Source organism: Ahaetulla prasina, chromosome 13 (assembly GCF_028640845.1).
Source record: "Ahaetulla prasina isolate Xishuangbanna chromosome 13, ASM2864084v1, whole genome shotgun sequence".
NCBI classification, from domain to species: domain Eukaryota; kingdom Metazoa; phylum Chordata; class Lepidosauria; order Squamata; family Colubridae; genus Ahaetulla; species Ahaetulla prasina.
The window spans coordinates 16,793,938-16,816,388 of NC_080551.1; the positions used below are offsets into that span (position 1 = coordinate 16,793,938).

A 22,451-nucleotide genomic window follows, 5' to 3' on the forward strand; every position below is an offset into this window, starting at 1 on the left:
TGCTTTCCAATTTAGGACCTTTATATTGTTTTCAGTGGGATTTACGAGAGGCTTCCAACAAACAAAGTCAATGGGTAGAAGCCAGATTGGCTTAATGACTGTGCAAATTCACTTAACAACCATGGCAAAAAAAAAAAGGTTGTAAAATCTGATGTGACTCACTAAAGCAGAGGTCTCCAACCTTGGTCCCTTTAAGACTTGTGGACGTCAACTCCCAAAGTTCCTCAGCCAACTTTGCTGGCTGAGGGACTCTGGGAGTTGAAGTCCACAAGTCTTAAAGGGACCAAGGTTGGAGACCCCTGCGCTAAAGGACTGTATCGTTTAGCAATGGAAGTTGCAATCCCAATTGTTTTCATAAGGCAAGGACCACCTGTATAAAGTTACTCTCCTTGGTCCTGAAATATTGAGCCTACGGGGCTTAGCAGAGCCCCATCACAACTCTTAAGGGCGCTGATGTCCTGTGCTTCTTCTTGCTTGAGCTATCAAGGCCTAAATGTCTAAAGTCTTGATGAAACAAGACTATTCCACGTTGCATGTGACCAGAAAGGGTTTTTTTCTCCCATCTTCACTGATGGCATGTTATCTGTCTAGACATGTCATAAGACCATGTAAACAGGTCAAGTTTGCGAATAAGGCAGCAGCCAGGGGTGAAATCCAGCAGGTTCTGACAGGTTCTGGAGAACCGGTTGCGGAAATTTTGAGTAGTTTGGAGAACCGGCAAATACCACCTCTGGCTGGCCCCAGAGTGGGGTGGGAATGGGGATTTTGCAGTATCCTTCCCCTGGAGTGGGGTGGGAATGAGGATTTTGCAATATCCTTCCCCCAGGAGAGGGGAGGGAATGGAGATTTGGCAGTATTCTTTCCGTGGGATGGGAATGGGGATTTTGCAATATCCTTTCCCCAGGAGTGGGATGGGAATGGAGATTTTGCAGTATTCTTCCCCTGCCATGCCCACCAAGCCACACCCACAGAACCAGTAGTAAAAAAAAAATTGAATTTCACCACTGCCTGCACCCCTATCAACTTGTAGTACACTAACTCCAAAACATGAAGCTTGCTTAATGGAAGCAATCTCTCAAATGCCAACCATTTATCAAGGAGCACTAATTACCTATGACCCTAGTTCCCTGTTCATAATGTGTGAATAGACCCTTAGGGTGCACTGTCCTGCCCTGGGGGGGGGAGGAGGAGGAGGAGGAGGAGGAGGAGGAGGAGGAGGAACCTGATTCAAAGCACAGCAACTCATGCATCTACATTGGTTTTATTATTATTGTTATTATTTTAAGGAGCCAAGGGACGCTAACCTCTTCATCTTATGACTCATGCATTCCCATTGGAGGGTGGCCTGTGCTTCAGGCAGACCTCCTCCTAATCAAAATAAGACTTCAAGGTGCCACGGCGGCGTATGTCGCAGGTCCAGCAGTGGAACCCTCCTCCCAAAGAATTGGCGTGGCGGATGTTCACTTTGATGGTTGAAATGCCTGCAGGCAAAAGAAGAGAAGGCAATTTCTCGAAGGTAATTTCCCCACCTCCCCCATGGAATTAATGAGAAGTCGAACATGGGCATGGCACACTGCCAAAGCAATTGTTGTGGTCCGCCAGCAGCCTGTGGACCTGGCAGTGGAGTTGGACAGTGAGGAGGGTGGGGAGGACAATGGGTCAGTCCTGGAGTCAGGGGAAGGCCTGGATGAGGGCTCTGCATCAGAGGCAGAGATGGGGCCAGGGCCATCTGGGAGCAACGCGCAGATTCCGGAGCTTCCAGAGGTGGACAGCAGAGAGGCAGAAGAACAGGAGGAGCCTGTTCCTAGTGCACGCATGCGAAGAGCTGCCAGAAGGCAAAAGCAGTTGAAGAAAAAAGGACAACTCGGGAGTAAGGCCAGAAGATGATTGGCCCCTCCCATAAGGCTTAAAAGACCAGCAACGAGAGGTTGGGTTCTTTGTAGAAAAGTAACATTGATTCCATTGCTTCTTAGCGTCTCTTGAATTTTGTGCGGTTTTTGCCAAGAAAAGCCTTTGGCAGGTTGCCCAAAGACATCAAAGGTTGGTAATAAGGCCGACAGGCTGGTTATTAAGAATTTTGTTTTGGATTAATTCTCCAAAATTCTCTTCTCTTAATTGTTTTGAATTACTTCTCAGCTGCTTTAATAAAATAAGTTTGTTGAGGACTGAATTGTGTTTAGTAATCACTACTTGGGGTTTGGTCACAACAGCAATAGGCTTTCTAGTTATGATATTAAGCCTTGGTTAGAAGACTCTATGAAGGTCTCAAATCCCATTGCCCCCCAAATGTCTGTCCAATCAGGGAGGAGTTGTAGCAATAGCACTTAGACTTATATACCGCTTTACACCCCTCTCTGGGAAGGATGGAAGGCTGTGTCAACCTTGAGCCGCTCAGAATCGAACTTCTGAACTTCTGCATTATAACCATTGTGCCACCAAGGCTCCTACATCTTACATCCTCTTCTTTTTTCCCAGGGCTGATCAGAAAGATGAAGTGGTATCTCTTTGAGGGAGACCTCACACATCTCTAAAACGTGAAGGACATCTAGCCTTCTCATAACCTTGAAGAAAAATCAGGGTGCAGGCAGAGATCTTGAAGGTTAGGGAGGCCAGCCCTATCTCCAGATCTCAAAAGGACTGTGTAAAGTTCAACATTTTGTGCCTACAACAGCTTTTGCTGACTTGGTGGCCTTCAAAGATGTTGAACTTCCAAACTCCCAACTTGCACTTTGGGTTTAGAAGGGCTTCATGCTTCTGGAGGGCACTTAGTTGGAGAAACACTGAGTTGGAGGAATCTGGGTTAAATTATCCTTAGGAAAATGTGGGCTCTACAGACACAAACTTTGAAAGTAACTGTTCCATGAAATTTTGGCCCATCTAGCTAAATTGGTCTTACCTAGGCTTTCAAAGAGCTTCTGGATCGGGGTTTCGTTGGCATCTACCATCACACGTTTCTCATCCAGCATCAGGACGTTCATGGAAAGCCATTTGGACGACATCCAGAGCGGATGATCTAGAGATGAAAACATTAGCACTCATGGATGTCTCACCGTGCAACCATCGCAATATAACATTGGCTTCCTGTGTCATGGCTTCCATATGGAAACAAAGCCAAACCTACTGTCAGGGATCAGTGGAAGCGGTGGATGAAGGATTGTCCAGCCTGCCTTCTTGAAGAGATCAATCTAAGAGAGTCGGGAAGAAAAAAACAGACAGCTTCACACTGGAAATCATATTGTTTTCTACGTATGTTCTCCAGCTGTGCACTTCTAGTATGTCTGTTAGTTTCTCTGTTGTGATATAAAAATGATGGATGAATCAGCAGTTTAATCTGCCCGGCAACCAAGAATAGGATCATAATGGAAGAAGCTTCTCTTCCGATGCCAATTTCAACCTTTGTATCGGGGTGGTATTCATTTACCTTCGCTACCAGTTTGCAAATGTGAGCGTGCACGCATGCGCAGAGCCTTCCCCTTCACTCACACGCACCACCTCCGCACATGCACAGGGCCTTTCATGCATGAGCAGGGGCTTCCGAGTATGCGCAGAGCATCAAAAATGGGATGTGATTACATCCGAGTGGATGGGCAGAGCCTCCGCTACCGGTTTTCCCGAACCGGATAGAACCTGCTGGATACCACCACTGTTTTGCATTTTGCTTGGCGCTACAATTTTTTTTTTTTAGCAAAGTCTGATTTCCTTGTGCCTATGTATGTAATGGAATGTATGGGTGACCTTAGGGAATGAGGGGAAGAACTGTTGCCTAGGAAACAGATAAGAGAGGCAGGAGCCCCCAGTGGCTTAATGATCAGAGGGAGAAACTAAGAAATGATCCTAAAGGATCCAAACAGTTCAGACTGGCAGTGGGAAGTTGTACTTTTCGATTGGCAGGAATTTGTTAATGCAGCCTTACAACTAAAGTAAGAATTAGTTCATCTAGTCCTGTTTCCTGTCTGGTTTTACCTGGGAAAACTGACAGTGTGTTTTACATTTCTTTTTCATTCACAGTGCAAGTTTAGCCTCCATCTACCCTCCGTTGAAAAGGGGCAGGGTGGCTCAGTGGCTAAAATGCTGAGCTTGTCGATCGAAAGGTTGGCAGTTCAGCGGTTCGAATCCCTAGTGCTACGTAACGGGGTGAGCTCCCGTGATTCATCCCAGCTTCTGCCAACTTAACAGTTCAAAAGCAGGTAAAAAGTGCAAGTAGAAAAATAGGGACCACCTTTGGTGGGAACGAAACAGCGTTCCGTGCGCCTTTGGCGTTGAGTCATGCCGGCCACATGACCACAGAGATGTCTTCAGACAGTGCTGGCTCTTCAGCTTCGAAACAGAGATGAGCACCATCCCCTAGAGTCAGGAACAACTAGCACATATGTGCGAGGGGAACCTTTACCTTTACCTTGACACTTTTTTAAAAGGTGCAGCAAAAATGGGAAATTGCTGGAGTCCTCAGATGCAACCCTCAGTCTTTTAATTGCATTAAGTAGAGCTAAGGAGGCTGAAGGACAAAGATTGCGTAACACAGTAACCCATAAATCATAGCCAGCAAGCTGTACTATGACACACACACACACACCCCAAAAAAATATGTCCTGCTATATTATGATTTCATGCAATGGAATAATTTCACATATTAGGTCAGGAAGGTTTTTTTTAATGGCCTAGATCAGGGGTCTCCAACCTTAGCAACTTTAAGACTGGTGGACTTCAACTCCCAGAGTTTAATTCTGGGAGTTAAAGTCCACCAGTCTTAAAGTTGCCAAGGTTGGAGACCCCTGGCCTAGATCATTCTGTGATGGCGAACCTATGGCACATTTGCCACAGGTGGCATGTGGAGCCATCTCTGCAGACACACGAGAGGAGGCCCAGGTCAGTTCCCCCGCACATGCCCGCGTGCCTCCTGCTGGCTAGCTGATTTTTGGGTCTCTGCTGGGAGGCATGCGCGCGCATGCATTGGGGGGTGGGGGGGGTGCAGCTCCCCATCCTGGGCCCCGTTTTTTGTCCCAGGAGGCTTCAGGGAGGCCTGCTAGCACCAAAACGGGGGTCGCTCTTGCATGCGTGGGGGTGGGGTGTACAGGGGGGGGGCATTGCATTATGGGTGTCGACACGCTTGCATGCTTTTGGCATAGATGATTGGTTTGCAAATTTGTATTCCTATCCTTCGGTGTGTTGTGTCCTTTGGACAACAGTAAAGGTTGTCCATCACAAGAAACGACACGCACCAATTTATTCCTCAGATTAGAAACATTCAGCCAATGGAAGAGCTCTTCTCTATTTCTCAGCTCATCAAAATTAGCTCAATAAACTCACAGATTTTTTTTCCCCATAGCCAAACTCACTGTACAGAAAATGGGTTTTTGTTCAGTGCTGTTTGTAACTTAAAATGGGTTAGGAAAGTTACAAGTCAAGGACGACCCGAAGTTCCCCAGTCCTCTGTGAAGCCCCCTTACCTCATTACAGGGACGATCTGGATTAGAAAGCACAACCCCAGGGCCAATGATATTAAAAGTAGCATCGATGTGCATCGGGTTGGGGTCTTTGAAAGAAATAGTATGGACTCTATAATCCGGAGCAAGATGTCTCCTCATCCACTCAATGCCCATGAAATTTGTAACCTACGACAACGGAGAAAAGGAAAGCAAAAAATGCATCTGGTTTAGAGTTTAAAACAAACTTAATCAAACCTCCCTCTATAATCTGAATTGTGGATAGTGGATAGTTGGACTGTCCCAAATTTTGTAAGTTCAATCCTGTTACACTGGTATTCTTGATTAGTGAGCCGCGGTGGCGCAGTGATTAGAGTGCAGTATTGCAGGCTACTTCTGCTGACTGCCGGCTGCCTGCAATTTGGCAGTTTGAATCTCTCCAGGCTCAAGGTTGACTCAGCCTTCCGTCCTTCTGAGGTTAGTAAAATGAGGAGCCGGATTGTTGGGGGCAAGAGACTGACTCTGTAAACCATTTAGAGAGGGATGTAAAGTACTGTGAAGCGGTATATAAGCCTAGGTTCTATTGCCAAGTGGGAAGGAAGGAAGGAAGGAAGGAGGGAAGGAAGGAAGGAAGGAAGGAAGGAAGGAAGGAAGGAAGGAAGGAAGGAAGGAAGGAAGGAAGGAAGCACAGGCCAGGGTGGTGTTGTGGTTAGAATGCAGTATTGTAGGCTAACAGTTTGATTCTCACCGGCTTGTGGTTGACTCAGCCTTCCATCCTTCCATGGTGGGAAGTAAAATGAGGACCCAGATTGTTGGGGGCAAGATGCTTACTCTGTAAACCACTTAGAGAGGGCTGTAGAACACTGTGAAGTAGTATATAAGCCTAGGTACTATTGCTATGTGTTCTGTTTCTTTTTTTCTGGCTAATAGTGACTAGCCAAGGTAAGATAAATTTATTTAGAGCTATCACTGGAGAAGGAAGCAATTCCAGTTTCCACATGTCTAAACCATTTCAATTTTCTTCGCTACCGGTTCGCTATTGGGAGTGCGTGAGCGCGCAGCACTTCTGCACATGCGCAGAGCATTTTTGATGATGTCCGGGCAGGTGGGCGGAGCCTCCTGCTGCCACCGCTACCCACCACTGATCTAAACACAACCTTTAAAGCAAATTTAATGTAACTGCGGGAAGAGATGGAAAGGGATTTTGTGTAATGGTTAAGGTGCTGGCTTAGAAACCAGGAGACAGTGAGTTCTAGTTCCACCTTAGACATGAAACCCAGCTGGGTGACTTGGGGCCAGTCCATGTCTCTCCGCCCAACCATCTCACAGGGCTGTCGTTGAGGGGAAAACAGGAGGAGAAAGGAGTTTTAGATAGAATCACCATCTTGAGTTACTTGTAAAGTAATAAAGGTGGGATTTTTTAAAAAAATCTAAAAAATAATAGATTTGTGTTTGTATCCCACGTCAAATGGTCGCTAAGCAAGGACCACCTGCATACAGGTTTTGTTTTAATTTATACTAGTGTGTTCAGACATGCTTTCTTTTGGCTGAACTTGCTAACACACTTTGAAAAAAGGGGGGGGGAAGGTAAGAGTACTGTTGTGTCTTGCCCGCTCTCACAGCAGCCGGGGCCTTCTTATCTGCTCCCGAACACGGAGGAATGTATGCCTCCCGGCCCGTCCTGGCTCCATGCCCAGACAAGCTGAAGAGGAGGGGGCACCTCCCGGTCCCAGCCCTGGCTCCATGCCCAAGCAGGCTGCAGAGGAGGGAGCACCCCCCGGCCCCAGCCCTGGCTCCATGCCCAGGCAAACCCCTCCCCCTCCTCCACAGCATGTGAGCCTGAGGAAAGTTTATTTCCAACAGCTGCTGATTGGAGTGACCCTCACATCAGAAGACTGGATAGGCGGAGGCAACAGAAGGAAGGGAGGGGCAGGCCTTAATGAGTGCTGAGTCATGGAGCCACACCCCATGGCCTATATAAAGGATCTGCTTTCTGGCAGTCTCTGAGTCAGGCAAAGTCGAACTTATCTTGCTGAAGTCACTTTCTGGTCTCCTGCCTGCTCTGAGGACTTTGCTATGACTTTGGGCAGAGCTGCAGAGGCAAGCCTGATTCGGATTTCCCTGACCCGGCCGTCAGCGGAGGAGTGGGACATGACAAGTACACTTATAGGATTTCTGATAGATAAGATTTGGGGGAAACTTGCGGGAGGGGTCTTGATTGACTTACCTGGCTTCTTTGCACAAAGATATCTCTTCCAGCTCTTATGAAGTCTGCAGCATCAAAACACGGCTCAAATTCAGTGGTGACGAATTTCCCCTGGGCAGCCAACTTGTGCCTGTCCTCTACTGTGCGGATGGGATAATCCTAATTTTTAAGACAGACATAGCGCGTACAGTAATCCTTGGGACCCGATGGAGGCAAAACATACACAGCCTTAGGGGCTGCAGCAAGGAAAGGGCAGAGCCCAGAAGAGAAAAAGGCACTTGTATATAAATAAAGCCCCACTCTCTCTCCCAGCACTGATTATGTAACCTACTTGGGTAATGAAACATCTTCAAGAAAACAATCAAGTTCAGAAAGCATCAAAGGCCTCACAGTCATTATCCTCCTCCTCCTCCTCTTCCTCCTCCCCCTTTCCCTCCTCCTCCACTCCGCAAACCCCACTCCCTTCTAGCACTGATAATGTTACCTAGCTGGGTAATGAAATGTCTGCGAAACAACCAAGTTCAGAAAGCATCAAAAATCCCACAGTAGTAGTAGAAGTAGTAGTAGTAATAGTAGTAGCAGTAGTAGTAGTAGTACTCCTCTCCACAAACCCCATTCTTTTTTAACCCTGATGATATTACCTAGTTAGGTAATGAGAGATCTGCAAAACAACCAAGTTCAGAAAACATCAAAGATCCCACAGTCCTAGTCCTCCTCCTTCTCCTCCTCCATTCCACAAACCCCACTCTCTTCTAGCACTGATGATGTTACCTAGTCGGGTAAAGAAACACCTGCAAGAAAACAACCCAGCTTACACAGCCCCAAAGGACCCCAGTGTTCAACTATCCTCTTCTATTGATTGTTTTGGAGAATCAGAAAAGGCTACCTGGTCATAAAGCTCATCAGACATCGTGGGCTTCGGTGCTGCTGTCCATTTGGCTCCCTGATGAAAATACTCTTTAATGACTGGGCGATACGCTCTATATTCAAAGAACCGGGCTCGCCACGCCATCGGTGCTTCGATGATTTCATTTCCAATGACAAGTAAAATGTCTCTTGGCATAGCTGCGTACATGCCTGCCAGGGAGATCAACACATACATAGCCTGTTATTCCTAGGTAACAGTAACAGTAACAGAGTTGGAAGGGACCTTGGAGGTCATCTAGTCCAGGGGTCCCCAACCTTTTGGACCTCAGGGACTACTGAATTCGTAATTTTAAATCCCGTGGACCACTAATGTGATCTGCCTAATGACTGGCTGGGTGGGCGTGGGTAGGTGGTCATGTGACTGGGTGGGAGTGGCCAACGCGATGTCACTCACATCAAGGGGTGCCTCACCGGCCTCTACTTGCCCCTCCCCTCCCACCCACTCCTCGCCTGCTCACCAGAGCTCCTTAGGGCCCCTACAGGAAGCAGTTGTTGGAACTAAGCAGCCACCACGAGAAAGAGTCGGCAAAACAGCCCGGCTCAGTTCAAATTCGATCTGACTGAGAAGGAGGCTCAGCAGAAACACCTCACTGAGGACTACGAGCATAGGCTTTCCAAGCAGAGGGAAGACCTGCGGGAGTGCAAGGCCAAGTGCCAGCATCTGGAGGCTCAGTGGGCTGAGATGGTCAGCCAGTTCCAGGCCATGAGGCAGTCCCACTGGAACGAGGCCCTCTGGTTCTCTGCCACCAGCAGCACTTCCCTCCAGCCTTCACCCAAAGCCCTGCACCAGGAGGCCGAAGCAGACCCCAAGTCAGAATTTCTGTCCCCCTCCAACCTTCACAAAAAAGACCTCAAAGGAGGAGACTGTCTGCAGTAACACCAGCGTTCATTGCACTTATCTGTCCCAGGGGCTGTAGTTTGAGGATCCCTGATTTAGTGCAATATAAAAAATGCAAATTTTTCTGCGCACCACCTAAATTTTCTCGCAGACCATCAGTGGCCCACAGACCACCAGTTGGTGACCACTGATCTAGTCCAACCCACTGCTCACACAGGAGACCTACCTAGGGATTTGAACCGCCGAACTGCCGATCTTTCTGATCGACAAGCTCAACATCTTAGCCACTGAGCCACCTAGCCAGGCTCAAGAATAAAGTTAGTTTTAATTGGTTCTATCATACCTATTAAATGGGACATTTTAGAAGGCCGAGAAAAATTGAAGGAGGAACTGCCGTGACTCGGATTCGAACCGAGGTTGCTGCGGCCACAACGCAGAGTACTAACCACTATACGATCACGACACGCCACTGGAGAACCGAGTGGTTCTCCATCTCTGTGCTTTAGCATGGTTGTGCACAATGCACACTGCCGATACGCAACCACAACATTCAATGTTTCCAGCACAGTTGCTTTTTTTTAACGATGCCGTTTAAATGAAAATATAGCAAAGAGTGTTAAAATCCCAAGGATTATTTTTTCCAAGTTATAAAAGAAAACATGATGGCCAGCAACCCACGTGTGCTGTGTGTGCTTTAGAAAAGAAAGTGCAACAATTTATACATTCACTCACACAGGTATTGTGCATGAAGTCAATCTTTTGGTGATCCCATTAATTTAGTAGGTAAAGGTAAAGGTAAAGGTTCCCCTCGCACATATGTGCTAGTCATTCCCGACTCTAGGGGGTGGTGTTCATCTCCGTTTCAAAGCCAAAGAGCCAGTGCTGTCCGAAGACGTCTCCGTGGTCATGTGGCTGGCATGATTCCTCACCAGAGGCGCACGGAACGCTGTTACCTTCCCACCAAAAGTGGTCCCTATTTTTTTCTACTTGCTTTTTTTACGTGCTTTCGAATTGCTAGGTTGGCAGAAGCTGGGACAAATAACGGGAGCTCACCCCGTTACACGGCAGCACTAGGGATTCCAACCGCTGAATTGCCGAACCTTTGGATCGACAAGCTCAGCATCCTAGCCTCTTGAGAAGTCAGACCTGTTTCCGGACCCCCTTATTAACCTACAATATTGACATCCTGTTTTTAGCAACTCCATAATAATTGTAAACAAACTGTAAAGTAGTTTATTTATTTATTTTCATTTGTTTTAAAACGTAATGTTTTTTATTTGGCTTTCCCTTTCTCTTGCCTGTGCTATTCTCCTAACATTCCTCCTGGCTAATAATTTTCCTTACCTGTTAGAATAGAATAGAATAGAATTTAGATAGAATAGATAGAATAGATAGATAGATAGAATTTAGATTTAGTTAGAATAGAATAGAATTACTGTATTTTTCGGAGTATAAGATGCTCCGGACTATAAGACGCACCTACCTTTTTGGGGTTGGGGCCGGGAAAACAAGATATACACTAGTGCATGGATACGGGAAATAATATGAAATTTTACTAGTTTGGAACTGTTTTAAGTTTTTTTTTTCTTTGCATAGATTGGTATTGTAATCAGAATCAGTAATTTATTCAGCACACAATCTGTTAGATCGAAAGCTTTGTTACCCCCTTCTCTTTACTTTCCTTCAGGTAACATTTTAATTAAGTTAGTGAAATGCTTTTTAAATTCCAGCTAATTGTTGATCCTAGACAGAAATTTTACAACAAAAGGACAGAAAGAAGAAAATAAGACCATAAAACACTCACAATAACTCTGCCTCTGCCTCTCAGTTTGCCTCCTTGCAGCAAACAGCTTGCTTTAGTTTCATTTTCAGCGCAAGAAAAAAAAAAGAAGTCTGCCTCCCAGCAATTTGCCTGCTTGCAGCAGAGGCCCACGTGGCAATAGGCCATGGCAGTCTCTCCAGCCTGAAACAGCTGAGGGTTGGGAGGCCGATCCAACCAACAATCAACTGCTTGTGCTAATCAGGCTGTGCTGAAGCTGAAATGGGCTGTTTGGCTGTTTGTTGCTTGCTGCAAGGAGGTAAATTGCTGGGAGGCAGAGGCCAAAGGGTGGGGCCTGGTGGGTGGGCGGGGCTACATTTGGATTATAAAATGCACCCAAATTTTCCCCTTCTTTTAGGGGGGGAGGGGAGGTGCATCTTACACTCCGAAAAATACGATGTATTTCCCTTGCTGTCTTCATTCTTTTTAAATAACAACTTTTTAAATACAGGTAATCCTTGGCTTATTATAGTTCATTTAGTGACCGTTTGCAGTTAGAACGGCACTGAAGAAAAGCAATTATGACCATTTTTCACACTTCCAATCGTTGCCACATCACCATGGCCACTTGATCAAAATTCAGAGGCTTGGCAACTGGCATGTACTCATGACAGTTGCAGTGTCCCCCTTTTGCGACCTTCTGACAAGCAAAGTCAATGGGGGGAAGCCAAGATTCACTTAACAACCATGGGACTAACTTAACAACTGCAGTGATCCACTTAAAAACTACATCAAGAAAGATGATAGAATGAGGCAAAAATAGTCTCGCTTAGCAACAGAGATCTGGGGCTCAATTGTGGTCATAAGTGAAGGACTAGCGGCAGTAAAAATTGTGTTTCTGGAACATAATGGGTGGCTTTGCGACTCAATTATTTAAAATGATAACTAAGGTGCCTCGATAATCAATAATGGGCCTCTGGTGGCTCAGGCTGGTAAGACAGTCTGTTATTAACACAGCTGCTTGCAATTACTGCAGGTTCAAGTCCCACCAGGCCCAAGGTTGACTCAGCCTTCCATCCTTTATAAGGTAGGTAAAATGAGGACCCAGATTTTGGGGGGGGCAATAAGTTGACTTTGTATATAATATACAAATGGATGAAGACTATTGCTTGACATAGTGTAAGCCGCCCTGAGTCTTCGGAGAAGGGGGGGTGTTAGTTACTACCTTTAAAGCACTCCATGGCTTAGGACCGGGATACCTACGGGACCGTCTACTGCCAACGTCTATCTCCCAACGACCGGTGCGCTCTCACAGAGAGGGGCTCCTCAGGGTGCCGTCAGCCAAGCAATGTCGGCTGGCGGCCCCCAGGGGGAGGGCCTTCTCTGTGGGGGACAAGCTTCCCCCTGGACTCCGACAAATACCTGACCTTAGGACCTTCCGCCGCGAACTTAAAACCTACTTATTTCATCTTGCTGAACACGCTTAAATTTTATATTATTAAATTGATTTATGGGTTTTTAAATTTTTTAGTAAATTTTAGAGGGAATATTTTTATCTATAAGTAGCCAAATTAAATAGGTTTTTTAAGGGTTGTTTTTAGTTTTGTATTGTTGTTTTCTTTCTGTATTTTATTTGTGGCTGTACACTGCCCTGAGTCCTTTGGGAGAAGGGCGGTCTATAAATAAAATAATAATAATAATAATAATAATAATTATTATTATTATTATTATTATTATTATTATTATTATTATTATTATTATTATTATTATTATTATTAAATGCAAATAAATAAATAAAAAAAAATAAGTAGGTAGACTACAGAAAATGCACAGATATAAAGCACTAAAAGCTTTATATCTGCACATAAAAGGACCCTGCAGAAGTTGTGAATGCTGCAACACTGGAAATTTTTAAGAAAATGTTGGATAACCATCTGACTGAGATGGTGTAGGGTTTCCTGCCTGGGCAGGGGGTTGGACTAGAAGGCCTCCAAGGTCCCTTCCAACTCTGTTGTGATATTATATTATAAAAGTTGTTGAAAGCTATTCAGTCAAAAGTACCAGTAGATTCAAAATCAGGGGTTTTATATTGGGTTGACCAGTTGAGGACTTCTGGCCTCTTCACAATCACTCCCTCCATCTTCAAAATATTGCACATTTCTTCAATCTCGGCGACTGCTTTCTTAATATAATCCTCAGGAAAACTCTGCCCTCCGTACTTCTGATAAAATTCCCAGTACTTGTCATAGGTATTAGCCTGGGGAAACAACAATAACAAAAAAAAGAAAAAAGAAAAAGTCGGTCTGAAACAAACAATTTACAGACAATTGCACAAATGGTTTTCCCAACAGAGGAACAAAAGAAGATTCCTCTGTTCTCGCAGAGAGGAATCACCGACTCCCTTAAAAAGGGGAAATTCCATATCACACTTTGTTATGGTTGGTTGAGTGAATCGTGACTGGGTTCAGAAACATTAATAGCAATAGCACTTAGACTTACATACCGCTGAACAGTGCTTTACAGCCCACTCTAAGCGGTTTACACAGTCAGCATAATTGCCCCCAATAATCTGGATCCTCATTTTACCGACCTTGGAAGGATGGAAGGCTGAGTCAACCTTGAGCCGGTCAGGATTAAACTCCTGACTGTGGGCAGAGTTAGCCTGCAATAGTGGATTCTCATCACTGCACCATGAGAAAGAAGAATGAGAAAGGAAATAAGGGAGGGAGGGAGGGAGGGAAGGAAGGAGGAAGGAATAGCAATAGCACTTAGACTTATATACCGCTTCACAATGCTTTTACAGCCCTTTCTAAGCGGTTTTCAGTGTTAGCCTCTTGCCCCCAACAATCTGGGTCCTCATTTTACCCACCTCGGAAGGATGGAAGGCTGAGTCAACCTTGAGCCAGTCAGGATCAAATTGCTGGCAGTAGGCAGAGTTAGCCGCCATAGCAATAGCACTTAGCACTTAGACTTATATACTGCTTCATAGTGCTTTACATAGCAATAGCACTTAGACTAATATTCCGCTTCACAGTGCTTTCCAGCCCTCTCTAAGCGGTTTACAGAGGCAGCATAATTGCCCCCAACAATTTGGGTCCTCATTTTACCCACCTCGGAAGGATGGAAGGCGGAGTCAACCTTGAGCCTGGTGGGATTCAACCTGCCCACCCAGCAACCGGGCAGAGAACCCCTTGCTAAAATTTTTGAAGCCCACCCCTGGTCACAACTAATTCTGTTCGATTTCATCCAGACAGAGCAAGGCAAGTGATCCCTCTACCAGGTGGTTTGATAAGAGGGATCACTAATGGCCAGGCCACAAGAAGGTACAAGAAATTACACAGCAGTGGAGCCAGGAGTCTTTCCTTAGAAGACTTTCGGTTATAAAGACTAGAGAACAGGCCGTTCCTGCTCCTGAAGACACCTCCCACAGGTCTCAACTCCATGCCCCCATTTTTTGTTGACTCTCAGGCTGTGAGTTTTGTGCTGCTGGAATTACCGCAGTAGCAGTTTCAATCACGTGTATGGTTCAAGGGCCGGGACCGATTTTCCAGCGACAAGTAATAGTCCTAAAGCTTCCGAGATAAGTTGGTGTCACGCGGATTGGACCCCAAACGGCCAGCTCAGCAACTTTCAAGTGGTGTTTTCATTCATTTGTCTTTGGCTCTCCTAAATGTCATCTGAGACCATCGCCGCATCGCGCAGGTTGGCCATGCTTGCAAATGTGATGACTTCAGCTTCCACCGTCCATGCCCTCTCTGGACTTGGATCCATGAAAGCTCAAGCAATCATCCCTCTGTTGTTTTTTAAAGCACAAAAATTGCTTTTGCTGCAAAAAATGAATAGTCTGGAACAGTGGTGGGTTTCAAAAATTTTTACTACCGATTCTGTGGGTGTGGCTTGGTGGGCGTGGCAGGGGAAGTATCCTTCCCCTGCCACACCATCAAGCCATGCCCACCAAGCGATGCCATGCCCACAAAACCACACCCACAAAACCGGTAGTAAAAAAAATGTGAATCCCACCACTGTTGCATATGTTTGCTGCCTTGAGTTATTTGAAAAAAAAACCAATCAAGGCAGGATAGAAATAAACAGAAAAACTTAATAAAGAGGAAATAGTAGTATGGACCATGTCTTGGCCTCTTGTTACAAAACATACATTTAAAAAGGAGAAAGAGGAGGAGCAGGAGGAGGAGGAGCAGGAGCAGGAGGAGGAGGAGGAGGAGGGGAGAGGGAGAGGGAGAAGGAGGAGGAGGGGAAGGAAAAGGAAAAGGAGGAAGAGAAGAAGGAGGAGGAGGAGGAGGAGGAGGAGAAGGAGAAGGAGAAGGAGAAGGAGAAGGAGAAGGAGAAGGAGAAGGAGAAGAGGAGGAGGAGGAGGAAAAGGAAAAGGAGGAAGAGAAGATGAAGAAGGAGAAGGAGAAGGAGAAGGAGAAGGAGAAGGAGAAGGAGAAGAGGAGCAGGAGAGGAGGAAAGGAGGAAGAGAAGAAGAAGAAGGAGAAGGAGAAGAAGGAGGAGAAGGAGAAGGAGAAGACGAGGAGGAAAAGGAAAAGGAGGAAGAGAAGGAGAAGGAGAAGGAGAAGGAGAAGAGGAGGAGGAGGAGGAAAAGGAAAAGGAGGAAGAGAAGAAGAAGAAGAAGAAGGAGAAGGAGAAGGAGAAGGAGAAGGAGAAGAGGAGCAGGAGCAGGAGGAGCCTAAGGCTGTTCTGCCTCAGGGTTTGGAGAGATTAAAAAAAACCAGCCTCATCTCATTCAAAGTTCCTCGAACTTCAGAGAGTAAAAGACTCACCTTCACCTCCACTGTAAAAGGAGGAACCCGGGCGTTTTCGGCTCTCCCCACGATGACCTCCTCCAGTGGGTCCCATTCATTGTAGGAGCAGACAGGACAATTCTCTGGACTAGGGTCAGGGACTTTGGAGGGTTCAGCAGCAGCAGCCGCAACAGCAGCAGGGCAGGGAGAATTGGAGGCCGCTGCAGCCTGGGTGCTCTGGAAAGTTCGCTGCACCCATCCTGGAACGACTCTCCCGAACTTGAATTTAAAAGCAAAAACAAAACAAAACACAACCATCAGAAGGGGGAAAGCAAAGCGGTGTGACTAGATGGGGCCTATTCTGTCTCCGTCCTCACTTTGGAGTAACGAGCTGGCCTACAGCCAGTGGTTACACGGCTCCTAACAGTCCTGGCCGAGAAAACGCAGCTGCCTGCCAAAAAGTTCAAACAGATTAAGACTTCAGCTCACTTCGACACAGTTCAGCTAATTTGCTTCCCGTAGAAGTGAGAGCAGTCCCAAAGCTCCTTATATATCCTGTGGGGTGGGGCTCCTGCCCCATCCTTCCCTTTGATGACACCGCCTCTCTAATCTTCTGAAGCGCGGGTCGGTCGAGGCTTGATTAGTATGATTATCAGCTGCGTCTGTAGGCGTAGCCTGAGGAAGGGAGGAATCAGGGGATGTCGGCCTCATTACGTCCTCCGACTGGCCTGGTTCTGGCTCCTGGAGCTGGGCCAAAGGAATCGGTGCTCCTGAGGTAAGCCTTACCGGCCCTTCCCCCTCACTCTCAGAGTCACTTTCGGGCATGGGGCCAGGTTCAGGGGCTGGAGCCACAACAGGGCCTGTCATAAGGTTTTCGGTTCTAGGGAAACAATGATTGGACTGCCATTTGTCAGAAATGGTGTAGGGCAGTGATGGTGAATCTTTTCTGCACCGAGTGCCCAAACCGGAACATGTGTGCATGTGCATGCACATGTGCGCGCCGGAGCACCGGAAATCTGAAGGCTAGCTGGCCAGCACGCACATGCCTGTTTTTAAGGCTTTTTCAGGCTGTTTTCCAGGCTGTTTTTGGCCCCCAAAAATGACCTGAAAACAGCCCAAAAACCAGCCTGAAAACAGCCTGAAAAACAGCCTGGTTTTTGCCCTTTTCAGTCCGTTTTTTTTGGTGCTCCGGCAGCCTCGAAGACCAAATGGCCAGCGCTAGAAACCAGAAGGGCAGCTGGAAAGGCGAAAGTTCTTCTACTCGAGCCAAACCCTTTAGTACAGCGGTTCTCAACCTGTGGGTCGCGACCCTGTTGGGGGTCAAATGACGATTTGCCTAAGACCATCAGAAATATGGGAAGTATACTTGCGAGTCGAAGAATCGCGCTCCAATGGTTGACTCCTATGAATTAAAAAAGAGAGAAATCTTTGCTCTGATGCCAGCTGCAATCACTCCCAATCGCTAGCCTAATCTGGCTTCAGGCGTGATAAATTTAATAGGGGAGGAGTCTCCGCTTTAATGCCTCCGTCCTCAAGGCAATCGCAAGCAGTTCAAATCGCTAGCCAATACGGCTTCAGGCGCGATAAATTCAAAAAAACAGTTTGCCGCTTTTCCCCCCCTTCTACGGCTGCTGAGGCACGCTGAGATCGCTGCCTAAAAAAAAGATAATTTTACGGTTGGGGTCACCACATCGTGGGGAATTGTATTAAAGGGGTCGCAGCACTATAAAGGTTGAGAACCACAGCTTTAGTAGAAGAGGCTGCACTTGTTCCCTGCCAGCTGTTGGGAAAAACTAGATTGACAAGTTGCCTAGCAGCAAGTATGCCCTATCTTATTGCAGAGTGTAAATGATCAGCATTCCCAGCCCAAAAACGGGAGGATAGGCATGTGTGCTGGGTCAGCAGAAGGTTGGAGAGGGGGGAAGAGCTATCCCCCCCCCCGCCGCCCAGAGAAGGCATGTTGGAGCATGGAAAGGGAAGGTTCAAAAGATCTCAAGCTCCTTTTTTTTAAAGTTTGTCCATCTCAGGCAGGTTAGGTCTGACTTGAAGGAAAAAGACACCTACAGAAATCCAGAGCAGGACTGAAACATCAGGGCAAGGACAAAAACCCTCTGAACAGGTCCAGTGCAATCCACACTGATGGGGAAAAAAATGGTATGGATCATAACGTCACAATATAATAGGATAACAGAGTTGAAAGGGTCCTTGGAGGTCTTCTAGTCCAAACCCCTGCTTAGGCAGGAAACCCTACACCACTTCAGACAAATGGTTATCCAACATCTTCTTAAAAACTTCCAGTGTTGGAGCATTTACAACTTCAGGAGGCAAGTTGTTCCACTGATTAATTGTTCTAACTGTCAGGAAATTTCTCCTTAGTTCTAGTTTGCTTCTCTCCTTGCTTTGCTTGCACCCATTGCTTCTTGTTCTGCCCTCAGGTACTTTGGAGAATAGCTTGACTCCCTCTTCTTTGTGGCAGCCCCTGATATATTGGAAGACTGCTATCATGTCTCCCTTAGTCCTTCTTTTCATTAAACTAGACATACCCAGCTCCTGCAACCGTTCTTCGTATGATTTAGCCCCCAATACCCTAATCATCTTGGTTGCTCTTTTCTGCACTCTTTTTAGAGTCTCCACATCTTTTTTACATCGTGGCGACCAAAACTGGATGCAGGATTCCAAGTGAGGCCTTATCAAGACATTATAAAGTGGTATTAATGGTGATCTTGATTCTATCCCTCCGTTTAGGCAGCCTAGAACTGTGTTGGCTTTGTTGGCAGCTATATACCCCAGCCCTTTCCACTAGCAATGCAGGGATGAAAGTACCTTAATCCCATTTTCTAGGGTGATACCATGATATTTACATCTCACATTTATTTGTGTCGCTCCCCACCCTCCATCCTGACACCAAGAAGTGAGATTCTTGAGAAAACAGACCATGGTCTTTTGCCAACTCCCTGGACAGAAAGTTCCTTGCAGTTGTATGCAATTCCCATGTCCTTCACAAAACTCACCTGTCATTTACAGAACCTAACCTATCTTTCCTCCCATCTTTCCTCCACGCACCCCCACTGAATCCTACGTTGGAGTTGCATTTCAGGAAATCTTGTGCCTTTGAATAAAATCCATGATTTTTCACTTATCTTCCAGACTTCCGGTTAGACTAATGTGCGTCTCCCCTAGACTAATGCGCATCTCTTCCTGCAAAGTCACAGTTTTGGTGTACACAGGCAAGGGTGAGGAATCTCAGCTGGCAGTTAGCACATCAGCTAATAACCGTCTATCCAAGTTCAGCACGGTTTAGCCAGCTCAGAAACCCTGGAAGCTGTCTCTCTAGGAATGAAGAATCCTATGCGAAGACAAGAAAGGAAATGGGAAACTAAATGATGCCATTTTTCCTGTCTTTCCACTGCTATCTTCCTGCCTGGACAATAAACTTCATTTTTCCTTTACTTGAAAAACCTCTATGGGCTCTTCACAAAGCAGAAGGTTTTTTGTTTTTTGTTTTTTGCATTTATATCCCGCCCTTCTCCGAAGACTCAGGGCGGTTTATACTATGTTAGCAATAGTCTTCATCCTATTTGTATATTTATATACAAAGTCAACTTATTGCCCCCAACAATCTGGGTCCTCATTTTACCTACCTTATAAAGGATGGAAGACTGAGTCAACCTTGGGCCTGGTGGGACTAGAACCTGCAGTAATTGCAGGCAGCTGTGTTAATAACAGACTGTCTTACCAGTCTGAGCCACAGAGGCCACAGTTTCCTTGTCTGTTTTTTTTTCCATACCACTAAGCTTGCAGAACAAACAGGAAACGATTTAACAGATTAACAGAGTTGGAAGGGACCTCATACATCATCTAGTCCAATCCCCCGCCCAAGCAGGAGACTACACCATATCTGACAGATGGCAGTCCAGTCTCTTCTTGAAAGCTTCCAGTGATGAACTTCTGAAGGCAATTTCTGTTCCATGGGTTGATTGTTCACACTGTCAGAAAATTTCTCCTTATTTCCAAATTGAATCTCTCCTTGTTCAGTTTCCATCCATTATTCCTTGTCTGGCCTTCAGGTGCTTTAGAAAATAGCTTGACCCCGCCCCCTCCTCTCTGTGGCAGCCCCTCAAATATTGGAAGACTGCTCTCATGTCTCCCCTGGTCCTTCTCTTGACTAGACTAGCCATGCCTGGTTCCTGCAACCGTTCTTCATATGTTTTACTCTCCAGTCCCCTCACCACCTTGATTGCTCTTCTCTGCACTTTTCGTAGAGTCTCAACATCGTTTTTATAGCGTGGTGACCAAAACTGGATGCAATATTCTAGGTGTGGTCTTACTAAGGCTTTACCACACCTTCAAACGACATTTGAATGTCATTTCGAGCAGAGGGTTTTTCAAATGCCCAGCATCTCCTTCTCTATGTGTGCGTAAATCCACAACTGCGCGTTTGAGTCATGCTTGACTCCTGTCCATTGCCTGGGTAAGTTTTCTTACCAAGATTTCCGAAATGTGCCATTGCCTTCTTCCCAGGGTCGAGAGGGAAGGGAATGGCCCAAGGCCACCCAGCTGGCTTCATGCCTAAAATGGAACTAGAATTCACAGTCTCCTTGTTCCTAGCCTGCTACCGTAAACCACTACACCAAACTGTCTCTCTGTTCGCAGAGCATATAAAAGAATGAGTCTGTTGACACCTCCATCCTGAGATTAAACTTTGGCACAGAAACACTCACTGTCCCCAAATTTGCCCAGAACAACAGAGATAGGCAGCTAAATGACATGTGTAAATTTAGACTCTGGACTTCAAGATTCGGGGTGGGGGGGAGAGAAGGTGAGCGGAATCTTTTTTCCCAAGGAACAAGTTAAAATTAAAACTTTTATGAGAGACTTTAGGTCAGACAGTCTACAGAGCAGAGCAGATTCAATGCAAGTGAACAGTTACTTAGAGTAAACAGTAACAGAGTTGGAAGGGACCTTGGAGGTCATTTAGTCCAACCCCCTGCTCCTGCAAGACCTGTACTACTAGGGATTCGAACCACCAAACTGCCGACCTTTCTGATCAACAAGCTCAGCATCTTAGCCACTGAGCCACCTAGTTCAAGAGGGGGCTTAGTTATAGTTAATTTTCACAACTTTTTCCCTTGTATGAATGGAATGAAGGATTTCACCAAAATTAACCAAAAGGGATACAAACACATGAAACAGACCGGGAGTTGAAGCTCTTTGGGGAGAAAGGGGAAGACAGGAATTTCAAGGACATTTAAATTTGATTGCCAAAAAGCCCACATTTTTACAAACAAAAATAGAATCAAATCCCTATCGGAACTTTTCCTTCCGAATTTCCAAACTTTTGCGAATTGGTTGGATCGAAATTGACCTTCCATGCAAAGAAACCACCACCCACTCCAAGGCAAGCTTTGAAAGTTTGCTCTGAGGTTTTTCTTTTTCTTTTTAATCGATTTTCTATGAAATACATTTCTTAGTGCTTAATAAACATCATGTGGTCCGGGTATTTAATTTGCTTAACAATTACAAATGGACATTCTTAATCTTCTCCCCCCTTTTTTTCCAACCGTTGGTAAAACAGATTCTGCGGTTGATAATATTCTACATCTTCTTTCTGTTTAATTTTTCAATGTCAATCGATCCATTTCTGTGCAATCTAGTTTATCTTCCTGAGTCTGAGTATCTTTTCATCTCGTTTTTCGTTTGTTTTGATTTTGGTTTTTTAAATTCCCAGCTTCGCGCCAGAGGAATCCACAGGAAGTAGGATCTCGCCTTGCAGCCGCACCTCCTCCAAATCACATCCAACGCAATTCCCTGCGCTCCCCTGACTTTGCGCGGCACGCCCTCAAGAACAATGGCTGGCATTACTCGGATCGCGCTACCTAGGACCGCAACCACCCCTCGCCTGAAATTACAAGCGCTCTTGACTCCGATCCTCGACGCGCCTCTCCCGCTTGCTATATCAGACTATCCTAAACCTGGTTTGTTGGCACACACAGCGCGCTGAATCAGGTCTGGACAAGCCCCAGCAACAGTTTGAATTCAAACCCCACGTGCTCAGCCGGGGTGAACGTCAACTTTGGTTAGGGGGGGCTTCTTCTTGCGTCGCCCCGAGTTCAAGGAGCTGTGCGGCGGTTTCCTTCCTGCCATCGGATTCAGCGGGTTGTGTGAACGGAGCCAGGGCGCTTTCTTTCCCAGCCCGCTGCAAGGGGCGCTTACCCTTGACCCAATGTAATGCAGGGCTTCGGCCCCTCGACTGCCTCCGCGCAGGCACCGCACGCGCAGCATCCTCGCTTTTTTTTTTTTTTACCCCCCGGGGCTGGTTCGGATCCCCGTCCGGAGCAACTGTGCGCGCGCGCGCAACCGATCCGGCTCCCACCTTAAAGCCTAAAGCCAAAGGAGAGCTGAAGGCTGGACGCTTTTGAGCGCAGCTTTGCGCACGCCCCTTGCGCGGCGCCCATTGGTTGGCCCGGCCGGGAGGGTGGGTGGGGGGCAAGGCGAGCACAGCCCCAACTTAGCCCGGGGCTGCATTCCGCCTTCTTGGTTGCTTTTTATAGCTGGA

At 46.4% G+C, this 22,451-nt stretch overlaps 1 protein-coding gene across 1 annotated transcript; it reads right to left on the bottom strand.

Moving 5' to 3' along the window:
- Positions 1–1,253: 1,253 nt before the first annotated feature.
- GATM (glycine amidinotransferase) lies at positions 1,254–22,260 on the bottom strand. Its single transcript, XM_058156181.1, has 9 exons — positions 22,109–22,260; positions 15,935–16,174; positions 13,215–13,410; positions 8,516–8,706; positions 7,651–7,788; positions 5,448–5,612; positions 3,122–3,185; positions 2,897–3,013; positions 1,254–1,481 (listed from the first exon to the last, which is right to left on the bottom strand). Exons 1-9 carry the CDS (start codon positions 22,175–22,177, stop codon positions 1,369–1,371), a joined length of 1,293 nt encoding a protein of 430 aa, XP_058012164.1. The 5' UTR covers positions 22,178–22,260; the 3' UTR covers positions 1,254–1,368.
- Positions 22,261–22,451: the final 191 nt, after the last annotated feature.